The sequence below is a fragment of the Eulemur rufifrons genome, chromosome 17, assembly GCF_041146395.1.
Source record: "Eulemur rufifrons isolate Redbay chromosome 17, OSU_ERuf_1, whole genome shotgun sequence".
NCBI classification, from domain to species: Eukaryota; Metazoa; Chordata; class Mammalia; order Primates; family Lemuridae; genus Eulemur; species Eulemur rufifrons.
In genome coordinates, this window is record NC_090999.1 from 13331835 (window position 1) to 13356716 (window position 24882).

A 24882-nucleotide genomic window follows, 5' to 3' on the forward strand; every position below is an offset into this window, starting at 1 on the left:
TGCCACAAATCTCTAAAATAGTGGCAGAGGCAAAATCAGACCCTTCAGTCTTTTATTGATAATGTCCCATCTCTAGTGGTCAAGAGAAAGCAATTCTAAAATCTGAAATTAATACATGTTAAGGAGCAGAGTAAGTTAGACTATATAAATAAAATATTCCAGGTGGCCCAAGAGCAGAACACAAATTTTAATAGCTATGGCCACAATATTCCTTAAAAAAAAAGTCAAAACAAGCAAAATATTTTTTAAAAAATGATTCTAATGTTTATGTGTTTTCTTTCTAGCCCTTCCTTAGAAAAAATCAGACACAAAGAGGGAAAGATGAGCTGTAAAAATAGTATTTATTGTTTGTGAAATACAATGTGTCCATTTAAAAAGTTGATACAATTTCTTAGACTGCTTTACCCTATTTTAGCCAATTTCAATATTTTACAAGGGAAATAACTCACCAAAGTTATCACAGTTAAAACCTGAATTCCTCTCCATGTCCTGAGCCCACTATTTTGTCAGGAAGATGAGGAAGAATATAAAAGCACCAAGAAAGAGTGGTCCCTGGGAGTAAAACTAGAATAACAAGTATTCTCATTGGGTGCAAGTAAAGAATGTGCTTCAGGGTGTGGAAGTGATCAACTTCCTCCATATGTTCACCCAGCTCACCCCTTCCAACATTTCCATCACTGCTCAAAAGGTACTCACTCAACAAGAGATCTTATGTGCTCCTCACCCCTCATCTCCAAAGAAATCTCTATACTTCTCTATTTACCTCCATATTTATTTATGAGCTGAAAATTTCATATTTGCTTATTGATCGTTTTCTTCTTTTATTTAAAGCACCACTAGTCTCTGGATAGATCATTTCTCCCTTGTTTTGGCTTTTGACTCTGAGTAGGAGAATGCATGGATGGATCATCAGAAGCAATGTGACCATTTTTTTTCAAATGCATGAAAAGTTTCAAATAGAGTTCAGGCGCTGCATCATCTGAGGAATATACCCACATTCTCTATACATCAGTTAATATAAAACTGAGATGACAATTATGTCATATTTTCAAGTTTGTCTTCAAGATTAAATAAATATGAGTTTTTAAGCAGGTACTATGTACTCCCCCACCCCCAGCCACACACCCACACATACCCTAAGTTACCAACTACTTTGCTCTTCATTCAATGTGATTCTCCATTTTCTCCATGATACCCCATGACATACTAACACATCTGCAACTTTACTTGTTATTTCTTTTTCTTTTTCTCTTCTCTTCTCTTTTCTTTTCTTTCCTTTTTTTTTTTTTTTTTTTTTGAGATAAAGTCTTACTCTGTTGCCCTGGCTAGAGTGCTGTGGTGTCAGCCTAGCTCACAGCAACCACAAATTCCTGGGCTCAAGCGATCCTCCTGCCTCAGCCTCCCGAGTAGCTGGGACTACAGGTATGTGCCACCATGCCCGGCTAATTTTTTCTATATATTTTTGATTGTCCAGCTAATTTCTTTCTCTTTTTAGTAGAGACGGGGTCTTGCTCTTGCTCAGGCTGGTCTCGAACTCCTGAGCTCCAATGATCCACCCGCCTTGGCCTCCCAGAGTGCTAGGATTACAGGCCTGAGACACTGTACCCAGCCTACTTCTTATTTCTTATCCTGGAATGTAATTTGGAGGCATTGGTGGAGAACGATTCATTTAAATCAACTGAGCTATTTAATGTTTCTTGTTATCACTTCTGTGGGATTGTTATTTTCCTTTCTATTATGTTAAAGTTAGTTTATAAATTAATGTTTTCTTGATATTTTTACAAACATGAGACTTCTTATACATTGTTTTAAACTCTGACATTCATATTCTATTGTTTTCTGTATTTCTATAATATTTACTAAAGTGTCATTTCCATTTTTATATAGATAATTTCAAATCTGAATTTAACAGGCAGCTCACTTCTGACAAATTTGCTTTTCTTAGAGACGAACTCAGGCTCATCTACGTAGGAAATGATGATCTGATTATCAGATTTTGTTTAGCAGTGTCCCATTCATCTTGAACTACTGTAGAATTTTTTTTTTTTTTTTTTTTGAGACAGAGTCTCACTCTGGTGCCCAGGCTAGAGTGAGTGCCGTGGCGTCAGCCTAGCTCACAGCAACCTCAAACTCCTGAGCTCAAAGGATCCTCCTGTCTCAGCCTCCCTAGTAGCTGGGACTACAGGCATGCGCCACCATGCCTGGCTAACTTTTTCTATATATATTTTTAGCTGTCCATATAATTTCTTTCTATTTTTAGTAGAGATGGGGTCTCGCTCTTGCTCAGGCTGGTCTCGAACTCCTGAGCTCAAACGATCCGCCCACCTCAGCCTCCCAGAGTGCTAGGATTACAGGCGTGAGCCACCGCGTCCGGCCTACTGTAGAATTTTTAATCATGCATCTATGCTTAAATTTTCATCCATAGTATTTATGAAAAATATTTCTAAAACCTGGAATATTGATCTGGTTTTGTCCAGAATTCTGGAATATTCTCTTGATCTGAGATGGCTTATTCAAATTTTCTGTGTTACAAATCTCCCTGTTCCTTTCACCAGGAAATAGGATTTACATCCATTGTCACCTAAGACTTTCATTACAAACATACCTAAGAGGTTAACATGTGTTTAGTTTTTAGAAGATGTAAAACTGGCAAATATCTAGATAATTGCCAGGTTTTCATTATCAATATTTTCTATTCCTTTGTCAGAGTTGTGATTTATATACACTGTGTTGCCTGTGCTTTCTGTCTGTGCAATGGGTTGACAGTGTAAAATCCTTAACAATTTCTTTTTGATTCTCACTCCTTCCAAATGAACTGAAATGTTTTCTATCATATACCCATGATATAATTAGTGCATAAAATGCTTATATATTTTGATAGATATGGCAGAAATAAAGCCACAAATTAGTCTACCTTTCAAAAGCAAAGGGGGAGAAACCAAATTGATAGTGTTTATAAATATTACCAGGAAAAATTTTGATGATATCCACAAATAAATGTAGTTACCTTTTAAATTTTATTTTCTATAGTCTATTACTGCTAGAGTACTTTATTAGAAAAAAAAGTCAGTGTCACAAATGTATTAAAATATCATAACATTGGATTTGGTAAATCAACTTGCCTTAAGCATTTTAATTGAAAAGGAAGTTCTAAGAAATACATAGTATCTTATTTAATCAATGAGTCTATTTCATAATATATTATTTAACACAACCTGTACACCTTTATTTGATAGTAATATCAACAAATGAGCTTGATGTTTGACACAGTAAAAAAGTCTGTTGACCTAGTTAACCTTTTTCACTCAAAGTTATGTAGTTAATAATTACATGTGATTGGGACAAAGGCTAGTGGTATGTAACAAAATGATTTCTTTTTTGCGTTATGCTTTCTAAATTTCCTTCTAATGAAAAATAAAAGGAACCCAGAGGAAATTCAATATGAATAAAATACAATGCACTTCCTTTATTTTTCAAGGTTTCTATGTTAGGAACATCTAAATTCTTTTGAATTCACTCTGCTTTGGGAACCAACTTGAAATTCCATGCATGCATGACTTTCTTTTTAATATTTTTTCAGTCAAAGTACCTAAAAGATTATTTTTTTTCAAAACAGGAAAATATATTAACTCAGATAACTGTATTGTTATAGTTCACTTGGTATCTGAATTTACCTGAACTCCAGCTGTTAAAAGTGGTTTGAACTTTCATATGAAACCAATCTCTGCCATAGCAACATATTGACATATTTAGGTACACAGCATCCGTAACAGAAATATCTGTAATTCTAAAAGCAATTGCCATTGAAAGAGGAACTGTCATATAGCTGGGCAATAACAAATACACTTCAGAAAACTTATTTCATAAATTATTTTTTAAATAGAGTTTCCTATTAAAATTCTGCATCATAATACATGAAGTTCCTCCAGAAATGGTTTGAATGTAAGGTTAAAAGAATCAAAGACTGCAAAGTTAAATAAGCAATAAAAAGAACCGGGCCATTTTACTCTGCAATGGGTTAATCACACAAGTAGACCACCTGTAATGGTAATGATTTGTTTAAATATGCCTGACACAAGCAATACTCAAAAATAATTTTTCTCCCCTTAAAGTTTAAATTCATTTTGGTGAGAGATTTGGAAACATATGCTGAACAACAACATAAAGAGTTCAGTTATCTTATAATTAAAGCCAAGAACGATGGTTAAATATAGTTTTTAAGGAACAAAATGAAGTAATCACATAACTTAATCAGCTTGCAAAACTTAATCAAAATATCTTAGAATTTAAGGGTGCTAAGTATAGCAATTACTTTCCAAGAATCAAAAACAAAAAATATAAAAAAGGAAGACTATGTAAATAAATGGTTAATGAGATCCTTCCAAGAAAAAAAAAAAACAAAAAACAAACTGTCACAGATACAGCCATTTCCAAAGGGTATAATAGTTTTTCATGCAGAAAATAAAGCAAATCATAAAGGAATCTGAAACTTATCAGGCATGTATTCATAGAGTCTCAGCGTTAGAAGGTCCCCGAAATTCTGACAATTTGTTTTTTAGAGATGAACAAAGCACTTGTTAATGTCACATAAAATCATTGTGTAGAAATACTACAGAGCTTTTGCAGTCAATGCAGAGGGTAAAACAGAGGGCCCAGGTTAGTAATTCCACATTTAGCGGGGAGCAAGTCCTAGGGAGAATAAAATGAATTTATCTCATGAGCAAGTAGACAATATGAGAGGTCAACAAAAATACGTCAAGTCACAGGCCAGAACACTGAGACCAGCCATTTGGGAACAGATGTTAACATATGCAGAAAAAAGTATCAACTGAGCTAAGAGCAAGGGCTAGGTGTAACGTGACCAGATTTTCAGCAGCCTACACAGGTGGCTATAGACTAGTAAGTGTTGTGCCATAGTACAAGAACATTCTTTACCTGTGAAGCTTTGAAATGAGCTTGAGATTTTAAAAATATAATTTAGTTGCTTATTTAAATAAATATTTTAAAATTATACTTAATCAGAAAACAATGTTTGATGTAAATATTAGCTTATGGTTGGTTCTTATATCCTATCTGAAATGATATTTTCAATTTATCAATTTTGAAATCTCTGAGTAACCTATTAATCATAGAAATAAAGTGTCATTGAAGGAAAAGACCTAAGTTTTAAGGTTGCTATCTAAAGAGGTAGTAATTGAATCTTAACAAGGGTAATATTTATTCTTAGGTATTTTTTAATGTGATGTTAAGTGGCATAGTGTTCAAACTTCTTTTTCTCATTGTTTGTGGCATGAAGAAATATAAGTAACATGCTTATACTGACCTGATATGTAGCAAATGTGTTAATTTCATCCAAAAATTCTACCCTAGTAGCATTGTCACTGTTGCTATGGTTGTTAACCTGTGTTGAACTTAGTCAAATGCTTCAAATTCACCTATTGAGGTGAATTTTGATTTTTCTTCTTCACATTTTATTGTATTATTCTTTTTTGCTATATTTTGTTTGTAAATGTTTTGTTTATGATAGTTATAGCTATGGTCATGAGAGAGAATAGCTATGATTCAAATATTTTTGTCAACTTTTGATATTAAGGTTATGTTGTCATTGCAAAACACTTTAAAAAAATGATTTCCCCCTTTTTCTGAACTCTTGAATATTTTTTTAATTACTGTAACAAGTTCCCCTAAATTTAGTAGAATTCACCATTAATGCCATGAGAACAGGATTTACTTGTGGAAAGCTTTTTATTTACATATTCAATGTATTTAACAGATAGAAGTTTGATTAGTCTTTCTCTATTCTTGTGGCAGCTTTGACAAAATTTTCTTTTCTAAAAATGTATGTATTGTATTTAAATTTTCAAATTGTTATGTAAGATGATTTATTATAACATACTATTGATTTTTAATTTCAAAATATGAAGGGGATGCAATGGTTTTGTTACATGGATATCTACTATAATATTTAAGAGGAAGCTATCAGTGTGCCTATCACCAGAATAGTGTTCACTATACTTGAAACCCCTCACCCGCTCCCATCCTCCCCTCGCCTTGATTTCTAATGTCCTCTACAACTCTTTGTGGCCACGTGTGGGCATTGTTTAGCTCCTAATAATTGATTTTTGGAATGGGTAAGGGCTGTAGTTATCTTCCCTTTATTTTTCCTAATATTATTTGTTTGTTCTCTTGTCTATCTCTTCTTTTTTTTTTTTTTTTTTTTTTTGAGACAGAGTCTCACTCTGTTGCCCAGGCTAGAGTGAGTGTCGTGGCGTCAGCCTAGCTCACAGCAACCTCAAACTCCTGGGCTCAAGCAATCCTTCTGCCTCAGCCTCCCGAGTAGCTGGGACTACAGGCATGCACCACCATGCCCGGCTAATTTTTTCTCTCTCTCTATATATATATATATTTTTTTTTTTTTAGCTGTCCATATAATTTCTTTCTATTTTTAGTAGAAATGGGGTCTCGCTCTTGCTCAGGCTGGTCTCGAACTCCTGAGCTCAAACGATCCGCCCACCTCGGCCTCCCAGAGTGCTAGGATTACAGGCGTGAGCCACTGCGCCTGGCCTATCTCTTCTTTATATCGGTCATAACAGGGACTTCTCTATCTTTTCAAATTACTAATGATTGACTTCTTAATATTTCTTTTGATTCATTTCCATTTCATTGATCTCTGCTTATAAATGTGTAATTCTTTCCTTCTATTTCATTTAAATTTACTGCTATTGTTCTACCTTCTTATAAATGAATGCTTGCACTTTTAATTTGCAATAAAATTAATGATCTTCACCATTATATGCATTTAAAATTATAAATTTCCAACTAGTCATGGTTTAACTACTTCTTAGAAGCTTTGAATGATATATTTTCATTGTTGTTCCATGTAACTATATTTTTTTCATTTAACTTTGTATTTCTTCATGGACTATTAGGTTATTTAGAAGTGCATTTCTTCATTTCCAATATAAATTTTTCTAGCTATAGTTTTGAATTGCTATCTAGCTATATTTATTATAATAAAGAAAAAAATAAGATCTATCCTTTGCAAAGTATTATTAATAAAACTTGCTATTTGACACAGCAGATAGTAAATTTTTGGTCAATATTTTGTGCAAATTTTCTAATGCATAATCTGAAGTTGGTATAATTGTCAATTAGTACAGTCTGATAGTTCTGATATTCCATTTTCAATATTCTTTCTGAAATTTTAAGTGAATATTCTATCAGTTACTGGGAAAAGTGTGCAAAAACTCCCAATTCAATAACATTTGTCTATTTCCCTTTATATTTCTATTAGTTTTTGCTTTGTTAATTTAGAGGTAATGTTGATAAATATATCTAAATTTAAAATACTTATTTCTACTTGGTGTACAGGCTATTTTTACCATAATGAAATTTGCTTCTTTACATCTATTAATATTAATGTTTCCCTTGATAAAATTTATGTGTGTGTGTGTGTGTGTGTGTGTATGCTATTGTTTAGGGGTATGTATATAACTTCCATTAGTAATTGTTTGAATACTTTTCTGTATTTTTAATTTCAAATTGTTTTCTTTTTATATTGATAATGTATCTCTTATAAGCAACTTTTAATTGACTTTTTAAATCTAGTATGATAATAGGCATCTTTTAATTTGAGTATTAATTTGAGTATTTAGGTGGTTTTATTTTAACTTAAATACTAATGAACACTTGAAATTTACATATTTTCTATTTGCTCTTTATCTTTTCTATTTGTTTTATATTAATTTTGTTTTATCTTTTTCTTTTTTAAGTACCATCTTTGCATTATAAAATACAGAAAATCACACACAACAGTTTTATAAGTAAATGAATTATTTTAACGTTAAACATTTTGTAAACATTATTAAGGTCAGTAAATAAAACTTTAAACATTACCTTTTTTGGCATAAGTACTTTTTTCAAATTCTAATTTCTATTAGCTTGTTAGTTCCATGATCTTTTACTATTGTAGTTACATGTTAGTTACATGATCTTTTACTACTTTTACTTTTACATGATCTTTTACTATTTTCATTGGCTAACCTAGAAATTACAACATGCATTCTTGACTTATAAAATGTATTGTAAATTAATATTAATTAATATCAATATTATTTAATATTAATTATTAATTTATATTTAATTATTTAAATTAATATTATGAATTTCCTTAATAGTTAAGGACTTTAGAATATTTTAACTTCACTTACCTCCATCCTTTCTTATGATTTCTTAGGCCATGCACAATGTATATTTTAACCCCCGGAAAACATTTCTTTGGTTGCTTATTCAGTCTTTAGTCATTGACTTTTACCAAAATATTTATTGATTGCTTTGCTCTTTAATGTTTCTTGCCAACACAGTTATTTACCTTTTTACTCAAGTAAAGCTTTAATAGTGTGTATTTCTTATGCTAACAAATTCTGACATTTGTTATTTTCCTAAATATGAATTTTCCTCGACTTTACTTATGAGGAATATTTTTGGTAGAAAATTAATTTATTGCTGCCAGTTATTGTCTTACAGCTCTTTGGACTTATCTTTCCATTGTTTTCTATATTTATCTTTCCTGATTAAAAAAATTAGCTTTAATATTGTCCTTTTGGAGGTAGTATGTATTTTTGTTTGTTTTCGTTTTTAATTCAAATGTCCATTTTAGGTAATTGGAGATTCACAGGCAGCTGTGAGAAATAATACAGAGCAGTCTCATGTACCCTTTACCTAGTTTCCCCCACAGGTAGTATCATGCAAAACATCCTCAAAACCAGGATATTGACATCATCTTTTTAACCTCTGGCACCTACTAATCTGTTCTTCATCTCTATAATTTTACTATGGTAAAAAGGCTGTTTCAATGGAATCATACATTATGCAAACTCTGGGGATTGGCTCTTTTATTCACTCAGAAAAATTCTTCGGAGATTCATCCAGGTTGTTGCATGCATCAGTTGTTTCTCTTTATTACTGAAAGATATTCCGCTTTATGAATTTACTACAGTTTGCTTAACTATTCATCCATTGTAGGACTTCAGAGTTGGTTCCAGTCTAGGTCTTTATGATTAAAATTGCTACAAATATTTTTGTACAGTTTGTTATGTGAACGCAAGATGTCCTATCTCTGGTTTAAATGTTCCAGTGCAGTTGCTGGATGATATGGTAGTTGCATGGTTAGTTTATTGTGAAATTACCAAAATATATTCTAGAATAGCAGTACTATTTTACACTTTCACCAGCAATATGGAAATAATCCAATTTCTCAGCATCTTACCAGCATTTAGTGAAGTTTATGATAGGCATGTAGTGATTTCTTATTGTAGCTTTAATTTCTATTTACCTAATCACTAATAATGTTGAATATCTTTTCATATGATTGCTATTTATATATCCTTTTCAGTAAATGTCTGCTTATGTCTTTTGCCTATTTTCAAATTGGATTTTTTCTTTTTTTACTGTTGAGTTTTTTTTGGGGGGGAGCTTTTTTGTGTTGACTTTTGTTTTTGTTTTGAGATACAGTATCATTCTGTTGCCAGGGCTAGAGTGCAGTGGCATCATCGTAGCTCACTGCAACCTCAAACTCCTGGGCTCAAAGGATCTTCCTGCCTCAGTCCCCTGAGTCTGTGGGACTATGGGCATGTGCCACTAAGTCCAGCTAATTTTTCTATTTTTTGTAGAGACAGGGTCTCAATTTTTAGTACCAGCATCACTCAATTACCATTCATGTGTCACTCCCTCAGATCCTCCAAAGCAGGCCAAGAAAGTCCTTCCTCCTCAATCTAGTCTGTAAGTTTCATTAGGACAGGAACATTCACTATTTCCTCTGTATTTAATGCAGGGCTATACATAAAGCATTCAATATAACTTTATTGGCAGGATGAATGCATTGTTCATGAATGAGCTCATTTTTCTAAGTTACATTTGGGATCCAGAGAAAGTTTATTTTCTATGATTCTCAAAAAATTCATTTGGTACTATAAAATCATTTTCATTGAACACAAAAATTACACTGGGGGATTTGAGGAATTATACTGAAGAATAATATAAATAAAGCTACTTGTTTTTCTTCCATTCAAATGATAGGAAGGAAACAATTAACTTACCTGGCCAGGCTTAGAATTTTCACAGACAACAATATCATATTCCCTGGCAAGTTCGGGTGGATTGTCATTGACATCCAGAACTCTAATACCCACTGTGACATGGCTCAGCAAACCAGGATTATCTGCAAAACACACAGGGATGTATTTAGTATTTCCATGCACACTTTAGAAGCTTGGTTTAAAACAAATCTCCTTAATACTGTAACTTGTCACTAGTTCCATATGCTGTAGCAGGACTTCTGGCAAAAGACAACTTTATGATGGCACTCTTTGCTAGAACTCATTAACTTACAGAAAAACGAAAAATGAAAACCAAGGCATGACATGAATACCAAAGCGATATTCTGTCATATCAAGGAAATTACATGTTATTCAGGAACTGGAGTGGGAGAAAGTTGTCAGAATTCATTGTATGCTGTCAGAGTCTAAGAAATGAACAATTAGTTTCATTATTAATCTAAGAAAAGCACAGCAGTTGATAAAAAATGTAATCTTTAAAAAGTCCATTTTAAATCTAAATAAACTCAAAGATTATAATAGAAAGTACATTTATTTACACAAAGGATCATTTTCTTCTTATAGGAGAATATATAAACTATGTGATATTAAGCCATACCACACTTGGGGAAAAATAAAGAATAATTTAAATTAGAATTTAGGACAGAATTCACGTATAACTCTGATAGATATCAAAATTTATTTTGTACTTTAAAATATGCCTTTAACTCAATCTTCCCATGTTTTGGTAAGGTAATTAATTCTGACATATAAGTTAGCAAAGGCAAATGTTTGGTTCATTTTACATGCAAAGCTAGAGATTAAGAATACATGATGAAAAATTTAAATCTTTCTCTCTTTCTCTCCCCCTGCCCTGCTCATTGCTAATGTGTCTGTCATCCTCTGAAAAAAATTCAAAATTAAAATTATAAAAACACAATAATACATTAAGGAATAAGACTAGCAAAAATGAACATAAAATTTAGAGAAATTTATCACAGCACAACAGTAGAAGGAAAAAACTATCCATTTTAGGAAAAAGAGGGCATAGATACTTATTCAGAACTTATTCGCAATAGTAAGAAAATGAATGGGTTTAAAGTAACTCTAAAAGCAATAGAAAATCTAAGTAATGCTATGCTACAATAACTAAAGAAAATAAGTTCTTGGGTTAAAAAATAATTTTTCCAAAGAGAAAACAATTTGACTCAGATGATTTTACTTAAAGTTAAATAAAATGGTAATTTCAGTCTTATGAACATTCCTCCCCCGCCCCCCCCCCCCCCACCACCCAGAAAACAGAGGAAAGAGGCAATATTCCACACCTATTGTTTTCTCTGGCTTATATACTGCCGATCAGGAAAGAGAGTATGTGTCAATAGGCTAAACAAAATAATAGTATACTGACTTTGCTGATGTGTTAAAAAAAATCTTAAACAATTTAGTTCCTGGAATGCTTATTTAGTTCACGAATAACATAAGAAATGAAGGAAGGGAGAGAAGGATGGATGGAGGGAGAAAGCGAGGGAGGGAGGGAGGAAGGAAATGCTAGGCTCAGGCTGTACTCTGGAACTGCAATGTCCTTGCACCCATTCCACACTTGGGCACAGGGAACTAAATCTTCCGGGTGGAAACAGAATATTTCCATTTTGAACCAGTATTATTTTATATCCCCAATGTACAATCACTATTCCATAACTTAATGACTAAAAATAGGGCATTTGGGATCAGACAAATACTAGTTTTGTCTGTGGACCTACTACCATTCTGTGTCCTGTGACAAACTTTAGTTAATCTATTTAATCCAACCTTCTGGAGCCTGTGACTCATCACATGCATGGCATGCACCGTCGGGGCAACTATAGGAGGTATGTTGAAGAGTTATGAAAAGCAGAATGTGAGAGTAAGTGTAATGTGATTACTGGTGCAAATTGAATACTGCTTTCTGTTTACTAAAAGTAGGATAATGGAGAAAAATGTAGCTTTACCTGCAGATAATTATTGTTGAAAACCACTTGTTGCTTTGTAGCCCCTAATAGCCTACCAGCATGCATTCTGGTATGTTTTATTCAATCATGATATTAAATAGTTCTATATTTGTGAACTAGCAAGTTCCCGGGGATCTCTACATATTATTTCCGATAGTCCTTGAGTTAGTATGTTACACTTTGAATATCAATCAATCACTTTACCAATAACATGTAAACATAGTCATGTGTGTTACAAACATTTTGCTAAGGCTAAAATTGAGTAATTCCTTAAGTTCTGAATGAAATATTTGTTATTGTTATTATTTTTATTTTCATGCCTCATGTCTAGAAATTAATTTTCATAATTTCTTTTAGTAGCAGAAAAAATACATTGAAATCAAACAAACTTAAATATGAATCTCATTTCCAACACGCTTCAGGAACAAGAACTTTTAGAAGTTATTTGTTTATTTCTATGCCTTAAGTATTTCATCTATAAGCCTGGAATAGAGTTATTTGACTTACCAATTTGTGTTTTTGAGAAACAATTAAGATAACTATGTAAATTTTATCATAATGAGCTTGGGAAAGAGTAGAATGTACATTTTAATCATTTCTGAATGTTAAAAAAGAAACAAAACCAAAACATGTACATGTAATTCCTCACAAACTATATTATATAAAAATCACCCATGCTTCATGCAATAGCAATGTATTAGGAATTCATATCAGCAGTGCCCTCTCTGGAGGTAAAGGGATACAGTGTTCCAGTGCAAGCGCAAGCTTGATACATTTAAAGGATCTTTTGTAAGTTGAGAACAATCAATTTTATCCAGTGAGTATTTTTGAAAAGATTGCTATGTGCATAACACTATGATAGAACAATTAAATATGCTACTCTTTCAGATTTCCCACTATTTATATTGAATGGAGAAAAAAAAATTAAATACTATTTTTTTCAATTTGTTTTCTTAAAAATTGCAACTTAATTGTTTAATTTACTTTTATTCTGAAGCCATTATTATTGAAATATAGGTCCCCAGAACAATCTAAATCATGTTTACTGGGAATTTGGTTAATTTCTAATCCAATTATGCATATTCTAAATCAGTATTAAGAATGTCTGTCAGTATATAGATTAGCATAAATTTTCTAATCTATATAATGTTGATTATTTACCTAAAAGTTTGGTTTTATTTTTTTATCTTTATGAAAATTCACCCCAAAATAAAAAGCCTTATGTACTATTGTAATAACAAATGTCAATGAATAAGATTTTAAATAATCACATTTATACTTTTCTAAGTTTCATAAATGTCAATGAGAATAAATCTGGGTTTATAAATTATATTTTTTTGGTGTTTCCTTGATGTCTTTGAAAAGATTTCATTATAGGGAAATATACAATAAAAATAATCCTCACTCTTTTAAATAGTTACTGTGGCCTGATACTAGAGCATTTTAACATGCTAGACTAATATTTAGTTTATTAACAAATATGTTTCCACCATTTCCTTAAATAGATATATAAAAATAAGTTTTGCATTTAAGTGATCAAATGAAAACTTAAATTTTCCACTCAATGCATTTGTTTGTTTTGAAATGAAGTCAGTTTGGGCATTTTTACTTGCAATTTTAAAATCTCATATATGGAAGTGATATTTAATTATTAAGCAGAAAAACTGAGAAAAATAATAAATAATATAAACTCTTTTCTAATATAAGTATTTACTCTATTTAAGAATTAATTTTTAGATAAATCTATCACATTGCCTGGTATATGCTTATACCACTAATATGCCCTTTCACTAATATGTCTCTTTTTTCTCTTTCCTTCCCTTCTTCACATCTTAGTTAAATATTAATTTAGCAATCAACTATTGTATTCAAAATAATTTGTTATAACAATAAGGTATATATCTGATATCCAATAGATTAGTCCTCAAATATTTTTGTACTGTTGCCAAATAAAAATGTTTAAAATAAAGCATTCCATGAATTTTACATGTTAGAAAATTAAACCAACCTGTGTGTTAGAGCACTATTTCATAATAAAGAAATATAACACCTGTGTAGAAACACTTTTAAAAATTGCAAAGGTCTTAGAAACACACTATGCAAAATTCATCCCATATATTTATCCAATTTTTTGTCAGTTTACAATGTATAATCTTGTTAATCACATAATCATGATACAAATTCCATATTGAAGCAAATCACCTATTATATAATGAATCTTTACTTTTTCGAGGACATTGTTTTGTTCCAGTTACCCATAAATCTTCCAGTAATTCTCTATATGTCTTTAATATTATTGCCTGAGAGTAACATGAATTGGAAGCTTTAAAATTTAAGATGTACCTTGATTCTTAGGCATAAACACTATCTTTGTTCTATTAATCAGGAATATAAGGTCAACGTAATTCAGCTCTCTGTGAAATTAATTACATTGGAATCATGTAAGGATTTGTTATTGATTACAAAATAATTGAAAAATAGGTCCTTTCTCTCTGTGAAAATATCATAATTGACTCATTCAATTATACAGAGAATCTGGCAAATGTAACATTAATTTTTCATTTTTTGTAATAATTCACAATTTTAGCATTTATTTTCTATCTTGGTCTATTCATCTACCATGCCTGTGAACATTTCTAACTTTCATCTTTATAGCGTACACAAAATTCATCTTATGATCAATTCTTATGCTGTCCTTTGATTTATATTTATAATGATAATCATGATTTTATACAATTTTCCTTTTTCTAAGGTGAACAATCTAATCATCATAAACATTTTCTTATCAGGTACAATTAGCATCTGAAAATTTTTTTTAATTAAAGCAAAATAGCTAATATGGTAAATCATTCATTAAAATAATGGTACATATACATTTTAAGTATTTATATGAAAATATTCAAATGCATAATGACTAATCAATTTTCACTCTCCTGATGTAGGGGTAAGCCAGGCCTTATCTCCGAGTATGGATCTACTACTGTTTGGGGTTAACGCCACCATTCTTGTAAAAACAACACACTCTGAATGATCTATGAGGTCCAAAACTCAATTATTCCAAGTGAAGGACGAACTTGAAGATACAGAACAGTCTGAATATAGCATCATTTCTTATTTTTATAAAATTCTCTGAGATTTTAAATTGTCTAATTTTCCCCTAAATTGCAACACACTGTTAACAAATCAATTTTTTCAAATATTCAGAAAATTTTCAACTTAGACTACACAAATTCTAATTCTATTATGTACATATATCCCATTAGTTTGTGTAATATTTAAATAAATTACATAATTAAAATAACACGTTTAACTGGCTTAGAAATAGAACTCAAGGAAAAAAAAGAAAAACCTTCCTATTTGAGTCGGGAAAGACCAACTAATACCAAAATGGCCTGCCATCATAAACAATTATAAAACTGAACAAAATATATGACAGCTGTTTCTCTCAGACCCTTGGAAGTAGATAGTACAAAACAATGCTTCCTGAGAATAGAGAAATACATGAGCGGAGTCCCAGGACTTGAGTTTTGATAATACATCCATCATGACCAAATGGGGGATTTCTCAGGAAGGAAAGGCTAACATTTAAAAAAATCAATGAATATAGTTTATAACACACACATGTTTATTTCAATAAATGCAGAAAAAAACTTAACAAAACATAATATACATTTTTTTTTAATTTAAGAAGGAAAAAGAGCACACAACCAACTAAGAATAGAAGGGATTTCTTCAACCTAAAAAGTATATGCACCAAAAATCTACCATGATCATCATTCTTATTAGTGAAGATTGAGTGTTTTAAATGAAGGAACTCAAGAAAAGAAAGATTGGTATATATAAGCTCTCAGCACTTTTTCTAAACAATGCTGTGAAGATTGTGGTCAGCATAATTAGAAAAAGAAATAAAAGTCATATCAATTATAAAGTAAGAAATTTATTTTTCTTCATAGTCATCATGATCACCTAAGTAGAAAGTATCACATATTATACAAAAGAAATTTTGTCTAAAAGCCTCCTGAATATATATCAAGTAATGATTTATATTCATGTAAATATATTTCAACCATGTTTTTGCTGATGATAAGTTTACATTAATTTTGTTACTATGTGCCAAGTATTGGGTTAAGATACTTCATTTAATTCTCACTGTAATCGTTTGTTATGGATAAGAAAATCTGTAATACTTTTGTTAAATAACTTGTCCAAGTTCCAGTTGCTTGTAAGGAACAGAAAAAGTATTTAAATAGAGGTGGGCTTACTCCACATTCAATATTCTTAAATATTATGCGTCACTGTTATAAGATAATGTAAATGCTGACAATAAAATGATAATTAGTTACATATAAACCAACACCCTTGGTAAACATAGAAGTAAAAATGAAAAAGTGTATATAATGAAAACAATGAAGAAAACCCATTCAGTCTACATTTACTTAAAAATTTCTAAAATGTGCTCTGATTTGTATACAAAATATTAGAACATTTATCCTGTAACCCTTTAACTCTTACAATTTTAAGTCACATAAATGCTGAGCCTCTTTGGAGCCTTTCACATAATATTATAACTGAATAAAACATATATTTTAGAGGGAAATTTTTTCTTTATGGAATGAAATGTATTAATTAAGAGAGCTTTAATTCACATATTTAATACACACACTAATGTTTAGGTCAGTCATTGCTTATAGTTATGCATTTATTCAAAAAAATGTTAAACATTCTCTTTTTGGGAAAAAAAACTCTAGAATACTTTCACGAATATATCAAATGCTCTAGCTATATCCACTCAAGGTATATACCTAGAGAAGTTTTCACATTTTCACAGGAAACATATATAAGATATATTATATTGGCAATGCTCATAATCTCTAAATCTATAAAAAATAAGAACAATCTAAAAGCCATTGACAGTTGTATGTACCAATTAAAGTAGATTTATCTTCTCAGCATAGTGAAAATGAATAAACTTCAGCTATGCTTCTGAACATGAATGAATCTCAAAAAACAGCACTGTGAAAAAAATTCACAGACAGTGCATGTAATATTAATATATTTATATACACAATAGCAATGATCATGAGCACAATTATGTAGTTACAGACATAAATAAACATATATATACACACACATACATATGGACAAAATGCACATATGATTGCATTTGGTAAAACTATAAAGAAAACAAAGCTAAATAATGCAAAATTTAAGGTATTGGTGAGTGGGTGAAAGGGAAAGGAATGTAACAGCGAGGTACATATAGAGCTTATTTCTTAAGGTGGGCAACTACCAAATTGGTGTTTATTTTATTATATAAACTGACTATATACTTAAGACATGGCATCAATGTATTTGACATATACAGGAATGACACTGGAAAATAATTGGCCCAAATATTTAAATGTGCCCATTTATTAACAGAAATGAATCAATGTGTGTATAATATATCACCCAAACTCCATATTTGTATACACATATTCATTCATTATTTCAAATTATTCTGTAATTATTTATTAAGTGTAATTTTTATCATTTTATATATCAATGTTTTCCTTAATGGGTTGCATAATATGTACTTTTTAAAACATTCCCCAAAACAATAAATGTTGGTGTGGATGTGGACAGATAGGAACACTCCTACACTGCTGGTGGGACTGCAAACTAGTGCAACCTCTGTGGAAAGCAATATGAAGATACCTCAAAGAGCTACAAGTAGGACTACCACTTGATCCAGCAATCCTATTACTGATCATCTACCCCCAAAAACAAAAGACATTCTATAAAAAAGAATCCAAACTGGAATATTTATAGCAGCACAATTCACAATTGCAAAGATGTGAAAACAACCCAAGTGCCCATCAATACATGAGTGGATTCATAAAATGTGGTATATGTATACCATGGAGTTCTCTGCCACAAAAAACAATGGTGATCTAACACTTCTTGTATTATCCTGGATAGAGCTGGAACCCATTCTACTAAGTGAAGTAACACAAGAATGGAAAAACAAGTACCACATGTACTCACCATCAAACTGATAGTAACTGATCAATACTTAAAGTAATAACATTCATCAAGTGTAGGGCAGATGGGAGAGGGGGGGGAGGGGATGGGTATATTCACATCTAATGGGTGTGGTGTGCACCGTTTGGGGAATGGACACTCTTAAAGCTCTGACTCAGGTGGGGCAAAGACAATATATGTAACCTAAACATTTGTACCCCCGTAATATGCTGAAATAAAAAAAAAATTAAAAAATAAAATAAAATAATAAAACATTCCCTATTATAATGCCATAGAGACGTTATCTTGCATTTCTTTTGAAGTTTAATTTAGTTCTTCTAAATATTGGTATTATTTTTTTTGCATGGTTGTAAGGTTGATAATTAAGTTTACTTCATTGGCACAGCCAGTTTTCACTGCTCTGTCATACTCTGCTTGTTGAAGTGTCTATCCATCTCCCTTGCCTACCTGCAAACAAATTCTACATTGTCACAATCTGTGCAGTTTTCAGAAAATACGACTTGTATTAATGAAATGTTTTTGTCAAATTTTCTACATGATTTAGATATAGATATGATTTAGATAATATATTTATTTGTATGTTTGAAAATTATATGTACACTCTAAGTTTATTGCACTCTTTATATAGTCAAATACCCAAGATTTTTATTTTGTTGTTTGAAACATCTTTTTAATTACTGATTTTTTTTTATTCTACTTACTAAAATATTTCTAAGAGAGGTCTGTTTGTAGTCTCTTCCATAGTGGTGTTTTTGTGTATTTTGAACATACTTTATTAGTTGAATTAAAAGTTTCAATTGGTTTTATCACCCTGGTAAAATTCAATTCCTGTCAATATAAAATGACTCTCTTATCACCACAATGAGGAGCAGTTAGCAGTTTGTTGAGGCGATGATAAAAATATGGGCCTTGATGGTCCTGAGCCAATGTGGATAACCCTTACTTTCTGCCACTATAATTATTCCAATTATGGAGAAATTTCATAGATTAAATATTATTTTTAAAGACAGTGAAAGGAAAATAGTTAAAAAATGACCTACAGCAGCAACATTATTAATGGCTATTCATTGGAATTTAACACACTGAGGCTTTTCTCCAGGAAAATTGAATCTCAATATATGGAGATGAGCAGTGAGTATGGCACTCATGTAATGCAAAATATAATGTATAATCAGGATTGAGATCTAGATATTATGAACGAATGATCACTTGGACGATTTTGTGAGTGATGAAGTGTATGGTACATTGATGGCTAATTTCACATGTACTTTGGCTGGACAATTACATGGGAGCAAGGATATTTGGTCACACATTATTCTGGGTGTTTCTGTAAGAGTGCTTTTGGATGAGACTAACATTTAAATTGGTAGACTAAGTAAAGCAGGCTGCCTTTCATATTGCTGGTGGACCTCATCCAATCAATTTACTTACCCCCAAGTAAGAGAATGCTCCTGCCTCACAGCCTTGAAACTGGAACAGCAGCTCTTCTCGGTTCTATGGCAGCCTGCCAGCCTTCAGACTCAAAGTGGAATATTGAGTCTATGCATTTTGGACATACAAGCTTCCATAATCATGTAAGCCAACTTTCTACATAGTAAATCTATCCCTCTGCCCCTCACTCTCTGTCTCTATCTCTATATCTCTCTATATGTGTATATATATATGTAGACACACTGCACACACACGTATATATACACATATGCAGAAACACCATATTGCTCTGTTTCTCTGGAGAATCCTGACTGATACACTAATATAGGCACATTTGGAACCATAACAGAATATGCAGGCCAATCTTTACTCATCCTTCACCTCAAGACTGAATCCGTGCATTATCGTCTCTATGAAAGCTTCACTGATCCTCTTAGAGAGATTAAACTACAACGGATTTGTGTTCTTTAGTGTCTAAAAACTCCTGTTGCCACAGTAATTTTCCATAATTCAATTATCTGCTTACCTTGTCTTATGCATTAGACTCTTCAGTTCCTCAAAGACAAAATAATATCCTCAATATTCTCAGTGTCTAAAATACCACACGGCCTATCAAGTATTTCTTATTCATATATTCTGTATGAGTTAATTACAGCATACTTTAGGATAGAGATGATAAAATACATCATACCAAAAGACTAGAATGATAGCTAAGAAAATAGAAATTTCCAAGAAAAAAAAAGAATTATAAATATAATTAAATTAATTATAAATATAGTTAAATGTCACAAATAAATCAGGGGAAGATAAGAGGTGAAAAGTACTTATTGGATTTGGCTATTAGGCAATCACTGATGACCATATTGGCAGGTTCTAAAAAACAATGGAGGTAATGACATGTATTATACTAGGGAAGCGCAAAAGAAAAATTGAGTCATAGCATGCAAGTTTGAGAGAAAGTTTATTATTCAGTAATACTCCCAGAGCTACCATGTAAGAGCCCAGTCCTGCTGACACATGATTTCAGCTTTGTGGGACCCTAAGTCGAGAACCTAGTCGATCCCACCTAAACTCTGACCCTACAGAAATCATATGGTTATTTGCTATCCAGCAATGGAAAAGTAATGCAAGTTACCAACTAGCTGTGTTATGGATTACATGGAGGGAATACATTGCTACCCACAGTGGAAATGTTCAGCAGGTATTTATTTAGAAAGTACTGTGCCCCAAGAATGGTGATATGTGATAATGTAACACTTTCTAGTTCCCTGATCACAGACAACTTACTGAATTTATCTAATTCATAGGATCATCTTTACAATTGTAAAAATAAATTCACTTCACCATATGACATTCAAAAATAAGTAATAAGCCTCAGTCAGCTAAAATACCTTACCAATGCTTTGGCTCAATGAACATCAGCCTCCCTAGAGGGCCATATTGGAGTGAGAAAAGATCTAGGACCTGGAATAGTAATATTTATATCTTGTTGTGAGCCTCAGTTTCTTTTATCTCTAAAATGGGGGTAATATGTCATGCATATTTCACAGAGATTTTTGTTAGGAGACATATCTTTAAAAGTATACCGTATAAGGGTAAGATAGCTAATAGTCATGTTTGGCAGCAGCAGCAAAAGATATCATAGCCCAGACAGATGTTTCCTGTCTTTACCATGTGACTGGAAGGTCAAATAATAACTCTGATCTGGGAACACAGGGCTGAAGAAGTCAGAGTCAAACACCATATAAACAATAGCTGCAGTGTATCCAGGTCCCATCTTCATGCTCACATGCTTTTCAACTGTGACACCCCGTATTCTCACGCTGGGCCTCTGACATAAGGACTATTCACCAAGAGGAAGGAGCACTGTTATTATTATTTTTTTTTTCCTTTACACAGAGGTAACTTTGCCATCATTAGCTCTTAAATCCTGATGCATTGCCTCATCTGCCTACAGGGGACAACTTTCTCGTATTTGCACGAACGTCTAGGTAGGCTAAAAGAGTGCTTTCAAACATTAATTACTAAATGTCATTTTACATAACAACTGGCTCTTCAGAACCTGTTACATGAAGAAGATTTTTAAAAATCTGATTTGATAAAGTATCAAATACATTTCCAATGCAGAATATATCAGAAAATACTTTGACAATGAGGCTGATGTTGAGGTTAAGGTCACAAACAACTGTACAGGAAAGGGCTCCCAATGATATTAATAGGCAATTAGGCCAAGCAACCAGTGGGCACAAGTGCACTTTTCTAAATACAGTATCCCACCATGGCTATAAAATTTTAACTAGTGCTCATTCTTTCTATACACTTGTTTATGATTAGGATGAAATTATATTTTAGTAATTCTCATTGAGGTGATTTCCAAGGTTTTTTTAATCACCATCTAAAACTTCGAAAAATTACAATTTACTGTACTTACTATTGCACTTAATAGATATAGTAATAGATTCACTCAATCCCCATATGAAGTATTAGCATTTGGTAAAAAAAAAAAAAAAATTACCCAGGAAGTATATAATTAGGATGTTGCTTTAGTAAAAACAGGTATTTCCTGTGATAATGATTGCAGATAGTATAATTTTCATGGTATAGATGTACTCATATGTATACATAAATTAGTTTTTACCTGATGCAAATATTAATTGGACTGAGGTAGTGAATAAGAACTAATCTAAAGTATAGCTTCTCATTGAAATACCTTTAGAGTTGATTCTTTTTTCTGAAGGATTTGTTCAATGTCCTCATCGATTTTTTTTTTTTTGGATATATTACCCATTTATTCCTTTCTTTTTTCAACTGAATTTTAATGAGTCTTTATCATACAACAGCCATTTACTTGTCCTTGGATAACTAAGGACACACAAATTCATGCCTAGTCTGTCTATTTTGAAAATGAAAATAAACCAGAATGATCAAAAATTAACCCACTCATGGATTCTTTATAACAACCTTTTAAAATTAAGTAGTAAATGCTTACGAATATTATGTTAATAAAATAATCTGAATGGAGGCCACCTTAGCTGATTTTGCAGATGCCAAAATCATAAGAAATACAGGTAGAATAGAAAATACTGGAGAAGGCTGCTGATTGCTATGTAACAAAGAGCAATATAAAAGCACATAAAGCACACTGTGATTTCACCTCACGCCCACTAGAATGGCTATAATCAAAAAGACAGACAGAAAGCAATGTTGGTGAGAACATGAAGACATTGGAAACCTGGGAATATAAAATGGTGCAGCCACTTTCAAAAACAGTCTGGCAGTTCATCAATTGGTTAAATATACAGTTACCACATGAGTTACCAGCAATCTCACTCCTAGGTATATACCCAAGAGAAATGAAAATATTTTCATACAAATACTTTCACCTAATTCTCATAGCAACATTATTCATATTAGGCAAAGAGTAGAAACAACACAAATGTCTATCAAGTCATGAATGGAGAAATAAAATGTGATATATCCATAAAACAGAAGAGTGTTGGCAATAAAAAGGACTGAAGTATGGAGGACTCATACTATAATATGGATGTACCTTGAAAATATGATGCTAAGTAAAATAAACCAGACACAAAAGATATATATTCTATGATCCTTTTATATAAAATATCAATAAAAGGCAAATCTATAGAGAAAAAGTAGATTAAGGCCTTCCTGACTTGGGGAGGAGGATACTTGGGGTTGAGGACTAAGAGGTGAAGGATTTTTTTGAAATAATAAAAATGTTTCTAAAATTGATTGTGGTGATGGATGCACAATTCTGGGTATACTAGAAGCTACTGAATTACGTACTTTAAAAGGGCAAACCATATGCTATGTGAACCAAACCTCAATGAATCTGTTAAAAAATTTTTAACATTCTATACCTTCTGGAAATAAAAGAGAACATAATTTCAATTTATGTAGCACTGTTTTCAAGTGTGATGTATTCTTAATCCCTGATATATTTATAGTTCTCTCATGAATACACTGAAATCTTTCCTAAATGTAGCTATAATTTCCATATACAATTCTAAAGTGGGGATAATTCGTCCTTTGGTTTACTTCCCAATACATAAAGAAAATCTTTATTTTCATGACAGTGGATGTATTTTCTTAAAGTTATATCCAATTTAATTTGAGCATGATCATATCGACCTTTATGAACTCAGAAATATTTTTGTTTTATTCATACATTTTTTTTTTGTTGTTGTTCCTGAGCTTAGGTGTTTACCACAATGCAAAATTCTGGATGGAGGTGGAACAAGAGTCTTCCTCAGCTTTAGGTTATTTACTTCTCTTGGAGAGTGCTTAGACCTGGCTGTTGATATTCCAAGAATTATTCTTTTACTATAAGTTCTATAAGTGTTAATTGAATACTAAGCAGGGATATTATATTTATAAAATAATTTAAGTGCAATTAAATATCCTCATTTCTTTCTTTCTTTTTTTTTTTTTTTTTACCCTAAACTACCACATGTGAAGTACTCTGATGGCTTAAGTAAGGCATAAGCAAAGGATAATGCAGTTCTCACAATTAGGAGGAGAACCAAATGTCCTTGACTCAGGAATGAGAACTAAGTGTTCTGTGATGCCAATATTCCATCACTATAATGGGATTAAAGTAAGGAAAAAGGTATGAGATTTATTCACTGCATCTGACAATGAGCAATTTCTTCTTCTTCTTCTTCTTTTTTTTTTTTTTTAGACAGAGTCTCGCTTTGTTGCCCAGGCTAGAGTGAGTGCCCTGGCATCAGCCTAGCTCACAGCAACCTCAAACTCCTGGCCTCAAGCGATCCTCCTGCCTCAGCCTCCCGAGTAGCTGGGACTACAGGCATGCGCCACCATGCCCGGCTAATTTTTTCTATATATATTTTAGTTGGCCAGATAATTTCTTTCTTCTTTTTATCTATTTATTTATTTATTTCATCTTATTATGGGGGATACAGAATTTCAGGTTACATACGTTGCCCATGTACCGCCTGTCCCCCTAAGCCAAAGCTCCAGGCGTGTCTGTTCTCCAGGCAGTGCACGTTGCACCCATCATGTAGGTATATATCCCTCCCTTCCCCACCCCCCCTTCCCAAGTCAGCACCTTCCAGCATGACCATTCCCCAAACGGTGCGTAATGCACTCGTTATGTAGGCATACACCCATCCCCTCCCCCCACCCCCCACCTCAGTTTGACCTGCCATTTGATCCAGCAATCCCATTATTGGGCATATACCCAAAAGAAAAAAGGTCATTCTGTAATAAAGACACATGTACCCGAATGTTTATAGCAGCACAATTCACAATTGCAAAGATGTGGAAACAACCCAAATGCCCATCAATACATGATTGGATTAGTA

The 24882-nt window shown here is 32.2% G+C and overlaps 1 protein-coding gene across 3 annotated transcripts in view; it reads right to left on the reverse strand.

Annotated features, from left to right (window-relative positions):
- Positions 1-24882, reverse strand: part of CDH18 (cadherin 18) — a 202850-nt gene that overhangs the window by 26631 nt on the left and 151337 nt on the right. For all 3 annotated transcript variants that reach the window (XM_069492575.1, XM_069492577.1, XM_069492576.1), the window contains exon 8: positions 10098-10219. In XM_069492575.1, coding sequence (XP_069348676.1) covers positions 10098-10219 — 122 coding nt within the window. The remainder of the gene's footprint in view (positions 1-10097; positions 10220-24882) is intronic.